Source organism: Gorilla gorilla, chromosome 5 (genome assembly GCF_029281585.2).
Source record: "Gorilla gorilla gorilla isolate KB3781 chromosome 5, NHGRI_mGorGor1-v2.1_pri, whole genome shotgun sequence".
NCBI lineage: Eukaryota > Metazoa > Chordata > Mammalia > Primates > Hominidae > Gorilla > Gorilla gorilla.
This window is the reverse complement of record NC_073229.2, coordinates 33998427-34010899: the sequence shown is the minus strand read 5'-3', so window position 1 is coordinate 34010899 and position 12473 is coordinate 33998427. Positions and strand designations below refer to the sequence as shown.

Sequence of the window (12473 nt, the reverse complement as noted above, 5' to 3'; positions counted from 1 at the left end):
ACTTTCCCCCCAGTAATATACACAGGTGTATGGGTTTGTGCTTACAGGCTGCCATATGAATGTACTCAAGTTGTCTCTTCTAAAAATATGCCTTGTATGGATCCAGTAAAGTCTGTCATTCTAGAAATGTATCAGAACTAGATCAATCAGAGTTAACAAAGGAAACAAAGAAGAAGAAGTAGAAAAGCCATAATTTGTGGAAATCTACTACTTTTAAAGTTTTTTTGGTACTTCAGTTATGCATGTGTGTTTTTGTGTGTCTGAATGTGTATAAAATCCAATGGAGGCCTGACACAGTGGCTCATGCCTGTAATCCCAACACTTTGGGAGGCTGAGGCGGGTGGATCATGAGGTCAGGATATCGAGACCATCCTGGCCAACATGGTGAAGCCCCCACTCTACTAAAAATACAAAAAGTAGCTGGGCGTGGTGGTGGTGGTGCATACCTGTAGTCCCAGCTACTTGGGAGTCTGAGGCAGGAGACTCGCTTGAACCCGGGAGGCAGAGATTGCAGTGAGCCGAGATCGCACCACTGCACTCCAGCCTGGGCGACAGAGCAAGACTCCCTCTCACGAAAAGAAAAAAAGAATCCAACAATATTTTAAATATTGTTACATATAGCCAATATTCATTCAGATTCACCACATATGTACCATTTTCATTCCTCTTCATTCCTCCCTGTACAAACTTCAATCTAGATTTGTTTTTTCTCTACCTAAAGAATACCTTTTAGTATTTTCTATAATGCAGATGTGTTGATGGTGAATTCTTTTAATTACTGTTTGTCTGAACATGTCTCTATTTTGCCTTCATTCTGGAAGGATCTTTTTGCTCCATATAGAATTCTTGATTGGCAATTCTTTTTCTTTAGCACTGTAAAGATATTCCATTGTCTCCATTGTCTACTGGCTTCCATTATTTTTGTTGAGATGTAAACTGTGAGTTCAATTGTTGCTTATTTGGAGGTAATATGTATTTTGTTCTAGAGGCTTTTTTTTTTTTTTTTTAATGGAGTTTCTCTGTTGTCGCCCAGGCTGGAGTGTGATGGAATGATCTTGGCTTACTGCAACCTCCGCCTCCTGGATTCAAGTGATTCTCCTGCCTCAGCCCCCCGAGTAGCTGGGATTACAGGCTTCTGCCACCATGCCCAGCTAATTTTTGTATCTTTAGTAGAGACGGGGTTTCACCATGTTGGCCAGGCTGGTCTCAAACTCCTGACCTCAGATGATCCACCCACCTTGGCCTCCCAAAGTGCTGGGATTACAGGCAGGAGCCACTACACCCAGCCTGTTCTAGAGGCTTTTAACGATATTTTTTCCTGTTTAGTTTACAAGATGTCTTTGATTTATAGCAGTTTAATTCTCATCTGCCTCAGTGAGGATTTCTTTTTTTTTATTTTTCCTGTTTGGGGCTAGGCCTTCTTGAAACTGTCTTATTATCCTTCTTCAGTTTGGGAAAATTCTTAGCCATTACCTCCTCAAGTATTAACTTCTGCCCTATTACCTCCCTCTCTTCCTCCTCCTAGGATTCAGATTATGTGTCTGTTAGCCCCTCTCAATGTATCCTATCTGTCTCTTACCCTCTCCTCCATATTAACCATCTTTTTGTCTCTATGTTCACTCTGTGGAGTCTCTTCTAAAGCTCTAATTAGAGAATCCAGTTCCTGAATTCTTTCTTAATCCATGTCTATTCAACTGGAAAGCTCATTGCATTCTTGATTTCAGTGGTGTATATTTTAATTCTACAATTCTCATAGACCTTTTTTAAATTAATTATTTATTATTATTATTATTATTTACTTTTTTATTTTTAGAGACAGAGTCTCACTCTGTTGTCCAGGCTGGAGTGCAGTCTTGTGATCATAGCTCACTGCAGCCTCTAACTCCTGGGCTCAAGATCCTCCTGCCTCAGCCTCCTGAGTAGTTGGGACTATAGGCGCGCATCACCACACTAGGCTATTTTTTTTTTTTTTTTAATTTCTGTAGAAACGGGATCTCACTTTGTTGCCCAGACTGGTCTGAAGCTCCTGGCCTCAAGTGATCCTCCCTGTCTCAGCCTCCCAAAGTACTGAGATTACAGGCATGAGCCACCATGCCTGGCTTCATGGATCTTTTAAAAACAGATTCCAGTTTCCTATCAAAATTCTCAAGCTGTCTTTAATCTTCTTAATTATTGTAAGCATAGTCTTTGTAAAGTCTATATGTATGACTCTATGTGAGAAGCCCTGGTGCATCCGTTTTTAAGATCTGATATTTTGCTAGTGCTTATACAAGCTATCTGGTCTCCTCATGACCACTACCCCCCTTTTTAAATTGAATGCTTTTATTTGTAAAATTGTGAAAGTAATTCAAGACCTTAATCCAGTTTTAGGAACTCAGATGAGTCAAATCTGAGCTTCAGAGCTTGAAAGGCCTGTTGGCTTGTGGTTCACTGTCATCTCTAAGGGACAGTGCTTTGGGGTCACAACTCAAAAGAATGGGGTTCACCAGAGAGCACCCTCCCTTGGTGTATCCTGAACTCCATTACCTGTTCCCTATGCTCTTAACATATCAAAAGCCCACTTGGTTTCCCAACTGCTCCACTTTGGAATGTTCAAGTGTCTTCACGAGAAAACAGGCCCCCAACACCAGCTTCACCTCTCTGGGCCATCATCTTTTCCTGATCCAACCCAGGAAGTGTGTGTGTGTGTGTGTGTGTGTGTGTGTGTGTGTGACGGAGTTTCACTCTGTCGCCCAGGCTGGAGTGAAGTGGCATGATCTTGGCTCACTGCAGCCTCCGCCTCCCGGGTTCAAGCGATTCTCTTGCCTCAGCCTCCTGAGTAGCTGGGATTATAGGTGCCTGCCACCACACCTGGCTAATTTTTGTATTTTTAGTAGAGACAGGGTTTCACCATGCTGGCCAGGCTGGTCTCAGAGTAAAGTGGCACGATCTTGGCTCACTGCAAACTTCGTCCCCCGGATTCAAACGATTCTCCTGCCTCAGCCTCTTGAGTAGCTGGGATTATAGGGGCCCACCACCACACCTGGCTAAGTTTTGTATTTTTAGTAGAGATGGGGTTTCGCCATGGTAGCCAGGCTGGTCTCAAACTCCTGACCTCAGGTGATCCACGCGCCTTGGCCTCCCAAAGTGCTGGGATTACAGGCATGAGCCACCACGCCTGGCCTTTTTACTATCTTATTTGCTGTCCAGTACTATAAGAAAAAAAGTTTAAACATTTTGTCCAGAGTTTTTAAATTTGTTTGCTTATATTTTTGTTCAGAGTTTTTAGTTGTCCTCAGAAAGAGGGTTGGTCCAAATTACCTAGTCTACTACATCTAGAAAGGACATTGGAAATTGACTTTTTTTTTTTTTTTTTTGAGACGGAGTCTCACTCTGTGGCCCAGGCTGGATCGCCCAGTGGCACAATCTCGGCTCGCTGCAACATCTGCCTCCTGGGTTCAAGTGATTCTAGTGTTTCAGCCTCCCTAGTAGCTGGGATTACAGGTGCCCGCCACCACGCATGGCTAATTTTTTTTTTTTAATTTTTAGTGGAGACGGGGTTTCCCCATGTTGGCCAGACTGGTCTTGAACTCCTGACCTCAAATGATCCACCCACCTTGGCCTCCCAAAGTGCTGGGATTACAGGCATGAGCCACTGTGCCCAGCCACCAAGCATCCTTTTAGGGGCTGGGGACTCAGTGATAAACACACTGTGCCTGCTTCTTGGAACTCACAGTCTCACTCTGATCCGTGTTTAGTCCTGTCCTGTATGATAATAGCAGTTGTCCATTGAGCTCATAAAATCTAAGACCGCGCTGGGCTTCTGAGCCACCCGCAGAGCCTAGCTTGGTGCTGAAAGCTAAGTGGGTGCTCTGTCATTGCTGGGGTTCGATTGACTGGTTCTAACAGAGACTAGCTATAGAGCTAACACTTGATGGAATATTTTGAATATTGATGACCTTTTCACTGGCTTCTGCCTATGGTAAGTACAGGTACAACCCAAAGAGAAGAGCCTCATTTATAGTGTGTGGCTGGGAGAGAGGGAGGTTTGCAAACTGAGTCATTTTCCCCCATTCAGCTTGTGTGTGTCTGTGTGAGTTCATACCTGTGTGTGTGCATAAAATCAAACAAGAATAAAATGTTTTCATTTGTTCCCTTCCTTCTTCCTCTCTCTGTCTCTCCCTGTTTCCACAGGTCAGCGTTGAAGTTTTGGTAGAGTATCCTTTTTTTGTGTTTGGACAGGGCTGGTCATCCTGCTGTCCGGAGAGAACCAGCCAGCTCTTTGATTTGCCGTGTTCCAAACTCTCAGTTGGGGATGTCTGCATCTCGCTTACCCTCAAGAACCTGAAGAACGGCTCTGTTAAAAAGGGCCAGCCCGTGGATCCCGCCAGCGTCCTGCTGAAGCACTCAAAGGCCGACGGCCTGGCGGGCAGCAGACACAGGTATGCCGAGCAGGAAAACGGAATCAACCAGGGGAGTGCCCAGATGCTCTCTGAGAATGGCGAACTGAAGTTTCCAGAGAAAATGGGATTGCCTGCAGCGCCCTTCCTCACCAAAATAGAACCCAGCAAGCCCGCGGCAACGAGGAAGAGGAGGTGGTCGGCGCCAGAGAGCCGCAAACTGGAGAAGTCAGAAGACGAACCACCTTTGACTCTTCCTAAGCCTTCTCTAATTCCTCAGGAGGTTAAGATTTGCATTGAAGGCCGGTCTAATGTAGGCAAGTAGAGGCAGCGTGGGGGAAAGGAAACGTGGCTCTCCCTTATCATTTGTATCCAGATTACTGTACTGTAGGCTAAAATAACACAGTATTTACATGTTATCTTCTTAATTTTAGGTTTCTGTTCTAACCTTGTCATTAGAGTTACAGCAGGTGTGTCGCAGGAGACTGGTGCATATGCTTTTTCCACGAGTGTCTGTCAGTGAGCGGGCGGGAGGAAGGGCACAGCAGGAGCGGTCAGGGCTCCAGGCATCCCCAGGGAAGAAAGGAACGGGGCTTCACAGTGCCTGCCTTCTCTAGCGGCACAGAAGCAGCCGGGGGCGCTGACTCCCGCTAGTGTCAGGAGAAAAGTCCTGTGGGAAGGGTCCTGCAGGGGTGCAGGGGTGCACGCATGTGGGGGTGCACAGGCGCTGTGGCGGCGAGTGAGGGTCTCTTTTTCTCTGCCTCCCTCTGCCTCACTCTCTTGCTATCAGCATGGGCCGGGGGGGTTCAGAGCAGTGTCCTCCTGGGGTTCCCACGTGCAAAATCAACATCAGGAACCCAGCTTCAGGGCATCGCGGAGACGCGTCAGATGGCAGATTTGGAAAGTTAACCATTTAAAAGAACATTTTTCTCTCCAACATATTTTACAATAAAAGCAACTTTTAATTGTATAGATATATATTTCCCCCTATGGGGCCTGACTGCACTGATATATATTTTTTTTAAAGAGCAACTGCCACATGCGGGATTTCATTTCTGCTTTTTACTAGTGCAGCGATGTCACCAGGGTGTTGTGGTGGACAGGGAAGCCCCAGCTGTCATGGCCCCACATGGGGTAAGGGGGGTTGGGAGTGGGGGAGAGGGAGAGAGCGAACACCCAGGCTGGTTTCTGTGCAGTGTTAGGAAAACCAATCAGGTTATTGCGTTGACTTCACTCCCAAGAGGTAGATGCAAACTGCCCTTCAGTGAGAGCAACAGAAGCTCTTCACGTTGAGTTTGCGAAATCTTTTTGTCTTTGAACTCTAGTACTGTTTATAGTTCATGACTATGGACAACTCGGGTGCCATTTTTTTTTTCAGATTCCAGTGTGACATGAGGAATTAGATTTTGAAGATGAGCATATATTACTATCTTTAAGCATTTAAAAATACTGTTCACACTTTATTACCAAGCATCTTGGTCTCTCATTCAACAAGTACTGTATCTCACTTTAAACTCTTTGGGGAAAAAAAAAAACAAAAAAAAACTAAGTTGCTTTCTTTTTTTCAACACTGTAACTACATTTCAGCTCTGCAGAATTGCTGAAGAGCAAGATATTGAAAGTTTCAATGTGGTTTAAAGGGATGAATGTGAATTATGAACTAGTATGTGACAATAAATGACCACCAAGTACTACCTGACGGGAGGCACTTTTCACTTTGATGTCTGAGAATCAGTTCAAGGCATATGCAGAGTTGGCAGAGAAACTGAGAGAAAAGGGATGGAGAAGAGAATACTCATTTTTGTCCAGTGTTTTTCTTTTTAAGATGAACTTTTAAAGAACCTTGCGATTTGCACATATTGAGTTTATAATTTGTGTGATATTCCTGCAGTTTTTATCCAATAACATTGTGGGAAAGGTTTGGGGGACTGAACGAGCATAAATAAATGTAGCAAAATTTCTTTCTAACCTGCCTAAACTCTAGGCCATTTTATAAGGTTATGTTCCTTTGAAAATTCATTTTGGTCTTTTTACCACATCTGTCACAAAAAGCCAGGTCTTAGCGGGCTCTTAGAAACTCTGAGAATTTTCTTCAGATTCATTGAGAGAGTTTTCCATAAAGACATTTATATATGTGAGCAAGATTTTTTTTAAACAATTACTTTATTATTGTTGTTATTAATGTTATTTTCAGAATGGCTTTTTTTTTCTATTCAAAATCAAATCGAGATTTAATGTTTGGTACAAACCCAGAAAGGGTATTTCATAGTTTTTAAACCTTTCATTCCCAGAGATCCGAAATATCATTTGTGGGTTTTGAATGCATCTTTAAAGTGCTTTAAAAAAAAGTTTTATAAGTAGGGAGAAATTTTTAAATATTCTTACTTGGATGGCTGCAACTAAACTGAACAAATACCTGATTTTTCTTTTACCCCATTGAAAATAGTACTTTCTTCGTTTCACAAATTAAAAAAAAAAATCTGGTATCAACCCACATTTTGGCTGTCTAGTATTCATTTACATTTAGGGCTCACCAGGACTAATGATTTTTATAAACCGTTTTCTGGGGTGTACCAAAAACATTTGAATAGGTTTAGAATAGCTAGAATAGTTCCTTGACTTTCCTCGAATTTCATTACCCTCTCAGCGTGCTTGCAGAGAGCTGGGTGGGCTCATTCTTGCAGTCATACTGCTTATTTAGTGCTGTATTTTTTAAACGTTTCTGTTCAGAGAACTTGCTTAATCTTCCATATATTCTGCTCAGGGCACTTGCAATTATTAGGTTTTGTTTTTCTTTTTGTTTTTTAACCTTTGATGGTAAGAGGAATACGGGCTGCCACATAGACTTTGTTCTCATTAATATCACTATTTACAACTCATGTGGACTCAGAAAAACACACACCACCTTTTGGCTTACTTCGAGTATTGAACTGACTGGATCCACTAAACCAACACTAAGATGGGAAAACACACATGGTTTGGAGCAATAGGAACATCATCATAATTTTTGTGGTTCTATTTCAGGTATAGGAATTATAAAATAATTGGTTCTTTCTAAACACTTGTCCCATTTCATTCTCTTGCTTTTTTAGCATGTGCAATACTTTCTGTGCCAATAGAGTCTGACCAGTGTGCTATATAGTTAAAGCTCATTCCCTTTTGGCTTTTTCCTTGTTTGGTTGATCTTCCCCATTCTGGCCAGAGCAGGGCTGGAGGGAAGGAGCCAGGAGGGAGAGAGCCTCCCACCTTTCCCCTGCTGCGGATGCTGAGTGCTGGGGCGGGGAGCCTTCAGGAGCCCCGTGCGTCTGCCGCCACGTTGCAGAAAGAGCCAACCAAGGAGACCTGGGGGAGGAACCGCAGTGTCCCCTGTCACCACACGGAATAGTGAATGTGGAGTGTGGAGAGGAAGGAGGCAGATTCATTTCTAAGACGCACTCTGGAGCCATGTAGCCTGGAGTCAACCCATTTTCCACGGTCTTTTCTGCAAGTGGGCAGGCCCCTCCTCGGGGGTCTGTGTCCTTGAGACTTGGAGCCCTGCCTCTGAGCCTGGACGGGAAGTGTGGCCTGTTGTGTGTGTGCGTTCTGAGCGTGTTGGCCAGTGGCTGTGGAGGGGACCACCTGCCACCCACGGTCACCACTCCCTTGTGGCAGCTTTCTCTTCAAATAGGAAGAACGCACAGAGGGCAGGAGCCTCCTGTTTGCAGACGTTGGCGGGCCCCGAGGCTCGCAGAGCAGCCTCTGTCACCGCTTCTGTGTAGCAAACATTAACGATGACAGGGGTAGAAATTCTTCGGTGCCGTTCAGCTTACAAGGATCAGCCATGTGCCTCTGTACTATGTCCACTCTGCAATATTTACCGACAGCCGTCTTTTGTTCTTTCTTTCCTGTTTTCCATTTTTAAACTAATAACAGCAGGCCTTTTGCGTTTACAATGGAACACAATCACCAAGAAATTAGTCAGGGCGAAAAGAAAAAAAAAATAATATTATTAATAAGAAACCAACAAACAAGAACCTCTCTTTCTAGGGATTTCTAAATATATAAAATGACTGTTCCTTAGAATGTTTAACTTAAGAATTATTTCAGTTTGTCTGGGCCACACTGGGGCAGAGGGGGGAGGGAGGGATACAGAGATGGATGCCACTTACCTCAGATCTTTTAAAGTGGAAATCCAAATTGAATTTTCATTTGGACTTTCAGGATAATTTTCTATGTTGGTCAACTTTTCGTTTTCCCTAACTCACCCAGTTTAGTTTGGGATGATTTGATTTCTGTTGTTGTTGATCCCATTTCTAACTTGGAATTGTGAGCCTCTATGTTTTCTGTTAGGTGAGTGTGTTGGGTTTTTTCCCCCCACCAGGAAGTGGCAGCATCCCTCCTTCTCCCCTAAAGGGACTCTGCGGAACCTTTCACACCTCTTTCTCAGGGACGGGGCAGGTGTGTGTGTGGTACACTGACGTGTCCAGAAGCAGCACTTTGACTGCTCTGGAGTAGGGTTGTACAATTTCAAGGAATGTTTGGATTTCCTGCATCTTGTGGATTACTCCTTAGATACCGCATAGATTGCAATATAATGCTGCATGTTCAAGATGAACAGTAGCTCCTAGTAATCATAAAATCCACTCTTTGCACATAGTTTGATCTTTACTGAAATATGTTGCCAAAATTTATTTTTGTTGTTGTAGCTCTGGATTTTGTTTTGTTTTGTTTTTTAAGGAAACGATTGACAATACCCTTTAACATCTGTGACTACTAAGGAAACCTATTTCTTTCATAGAGAGAAAAATCTCCAATGCTTTTGAAGACACTAATACCGTGCTATTTCAGATATGGGTGAGGAAGCAGAGCTCTCGGGACCGAAGGCCGGGCTTCTTGAGCTGTGTTGGTTGTCATGGCTACTGTTTCATGAACCACAGGCAGCTCAACAGACTGGTCTGTTGCCTTCTGAAACCCTTTGCACTTCAATTTGCACCAGGTGAAAACAGGGCCAGCAGACTCCATGGCCCAATTCGGTTTCTTCGGTGGTGATATGAAAGGAGAATTACACTTTTTTTTTTTTTTAAAAAGTGGCGTGGAGGCCTTTGCTTCCACATTTGTTTTTAACCCAGAATTTCTGAAATAGAGAATTTAAGAACACATCAAGTAATAAATATACAGAGAATATACTTTTTTATAAAGCACATGCATCTGCTATTGTGTTGGGTTGGTTTCCTCTCTTTTCCACGGACAGTGTTGTGTTTCTGGCATAGGGAAACTCCAAACAACTTGCACACCTCTACTCCGGAGCTGAGATTTCTTTTACATAGATGACCTCGCTTCAAATATGTTACCTTACTGATAGGATCTTTTCTTGTAGCACTATACCTTGTGGGAATTTTTTTTTAATGTACACCTGATTTGAGAAGCTGAAGAAAACAAAATTTTGAAGCACTCACTTTGAGGAGTACAGGTAATGTTTTAAAAAATTGCACAAAAGAAAAATGAATGTCGAAATGATTCATTCAGTGTTTGAAAGATATGGATCTGTTGAAACAATGAGTTTCATACTTTGTAAAAAAAAAAAAAGCAGAGAAGGGTTGAAAGTTACATGTTTTTTTGTATATAGAAATTTGTCATGTCTAAATGATCAGATTTGTATGGTTATGGCCTGGAAGAATTACTACGTAAAAGGCTCTTAAACTATACCTATGCTTATTGTTCTTTTTGTTACACATAGCCCTCGTCTGAGGGAGGGGAACTCGGTATTCTGCGATTTGAGAATACTGTTCATTCCTATGCTGAAAGTACTTCTCTGAGCTCCCTTCTTAGTCTAAACTCTTAAGCCATTGCAACTTCTTTTTCTTCAGAGATGATGTTTGACATTTTCAGCACTTCCTGTTCCTATAAACCCAAAGAATATAATCTTGAACACGAAGTGTTTGTAACAAGGGATCCAGGCTACCATCAAACAGGACTCATTATGGGGACAAAAAAAAAAAATTATTTCACCTTCTTTCCCCCCACACCTCATTTAAATGGGGGGGTAAAAACATGATTTCAATGTAAATGCCTCATTTTACTTTTATTTTGGTTTTTATTTAATATAAAGAGGCCAGAATAAATGCGGAGCAACTTCTCAGAATAGTATTCCTGTCCAAAAATCAAGCCGGACAGTGGAAACTGGACAGCTGTGGGGATATTAAGCACCCCCACTTACAATTCTTAAATTCAGAATCTCGTCCCCTCCCTTCTCGTTGAAGGCAACTGTTCTGGTAGCTAACTTTCTCCTGTGTAATGGCGGGAGGGAACACCGGCTTCAGTTTTTCATGTCCCCATGACTTGCATACAAATGGTTCAGCTGTATTAAAATTAAGTGCATTTGGCCAATAGGTAGTATCTATACAATAACAACAATCTCTAAGAATTTCCATAACTTTTCTTATCTGAAAGGACTCAAGTCTTCCACTGCAGATACATTGGAGGCTTCACCCACGTTTTCTTTCCCTTTAGTTTGTTTGCTGTCTGGATGGCCAATGAGCCTGTCTCCTTTTCTGTGGCCAATCTGAAGGCCTTCGTTGGAAGTGTTGTTTACAGTAATCCTTACCAAGATAACATACTGTCCTCCAGAATACCAAGTATTAGGTGACACTAGCTCAAGCTGTTGTCTTCAGAGCAGTTACCAAGAAGCTCGGTGCACAGGTTTTCTCTGGTTCTTACAGGAACCACCTACTCTTTCAGTTTTCTGGTCCAGGAGTGGGGTAAATCCTTTAGTTAGTGCATTTGAACTTGATACCTGTGCATTCAGTTCTGTGAATACTGCCCTTTTTGGCGGGGTTTCTTCATCTCCCCAGCCTGAACTGCTCAACTCTAAACCCAAATTAGTGTCAGCCGAAAGGAGGTTTCAAGATAGTCCTGTCAGTATTTGTGGTGACCTTCAGACTAGACAGTCTTCATTTCCAGCCAGTGGAGTCCTGGCTCCAGAGCCATCTCTGAGACTCGTACTACTGGATGTTTTAATATCAGATCATTACCCACCAAACTTCCAATCGTATGCCTCCCACAGGCCAAGGGAAAACAGACACCAGAACTTGGGTTGAGGGCACTACCAGACTGACATGGCCAGTACAGAGGAGAACTAGGGAAGGAATGATGTTTTGCACCTTATTGAAAAGAAAATTTTAAGTGCATACATAATAGTTAAGAGCTTTTATTGTGACAGGAGAACTTTTTTCCATATGCGTGCATACTCTCTGTAATTCCAGTGTAAAATATTGTACTTGCACTAGCTTTTTTAAACAAATATTAAAAAATGGAAGAATTCATATTCTATTTTCTAATCGTGGTGTGTCTATTTGTAGGATACACTCGAGTCTGTTTATTGAATTTTATGGTCCCTTTCTTTGATGGTGCTTGCAGGTTTTCTAGGTAGAAATTATTTCATTATTATAATAAAACAATGTTTGATTCAAAATTTGAACAAAATTGTTTTAAATAAATTGTCTGTATACCAGTACAAGTTTATTGTTTCAGTATACTCGTACTAATAAAATAACAGTGCCAATTGCAGATGTGTGTCTTTCTTTGCCTTCTGCTGGGTCCTCAAAGAAGAGGCCAGGAAAAGAGTGCTAATTCCTCCTCCTTATTGACCCCCGCTCACGAGTTCTCCCTGGGTAGGTCAGAGGTAGGGAGGTGTGACATGAGGCATTGCCTTCGCTGCTAATGTTTTGGGGGGAAAGAGTACGTGTGAGATGAGGTTCTAAGATAAAAGGCACACAGCCACACCTGATGTCTTGGTTTCTTCAGTTCATGTTTATGCCTCCTAACTGAACACTGCTGTTCTCAAGAGGTATATTTGTCTTTAAACATGTGGTAGCTTCATGCGCTCGTGTGGCATAATCTATACACTCTTTACAGATTTGCTCTAAACTGGTTAGTGGTCTGAAAGTGGAAAATTTATTTTTATTTCCTGTAATTCAAGCTCATTAGAAATTCAGCGAGCAGACCGGGCACCGTGGCTCACGCCCATAATCCCAACAGTTGGGGAGGCCGAGGCACAAGGCCTGCTTGAGCCTAGGAGTTCGAGACCAGCCTAGTCAACATAGTAAGACCTCATCT

The 12473-nt window shown here is 42.7% G+C and overlaps 1 protein-coding gene across 1 annotated transcript in view; it reads left to right on the top strand.

Moving 5' to 3' along the window:
- Positions 1-11924, top strand: part of ATXN1 (ataxin 1) — a 29268-nt gene extending 17344 nt beyond the window's left edge. Inside the window, exon 2 of the mRNA XM_019029697.4 lies at positions 4174-11924. Within this exon, the coding sequence (XP_018885242.1) occupies positions 4174-4704 (531 nt within the window). The 3' untranslated portion in view covers positions 4705-11924. The remainder of the gene's footprint in view (positions 1-4173) is intronic.
- The last annotated feature ends 549 nt before the right edge of the window (positions 11925-12473 follow it).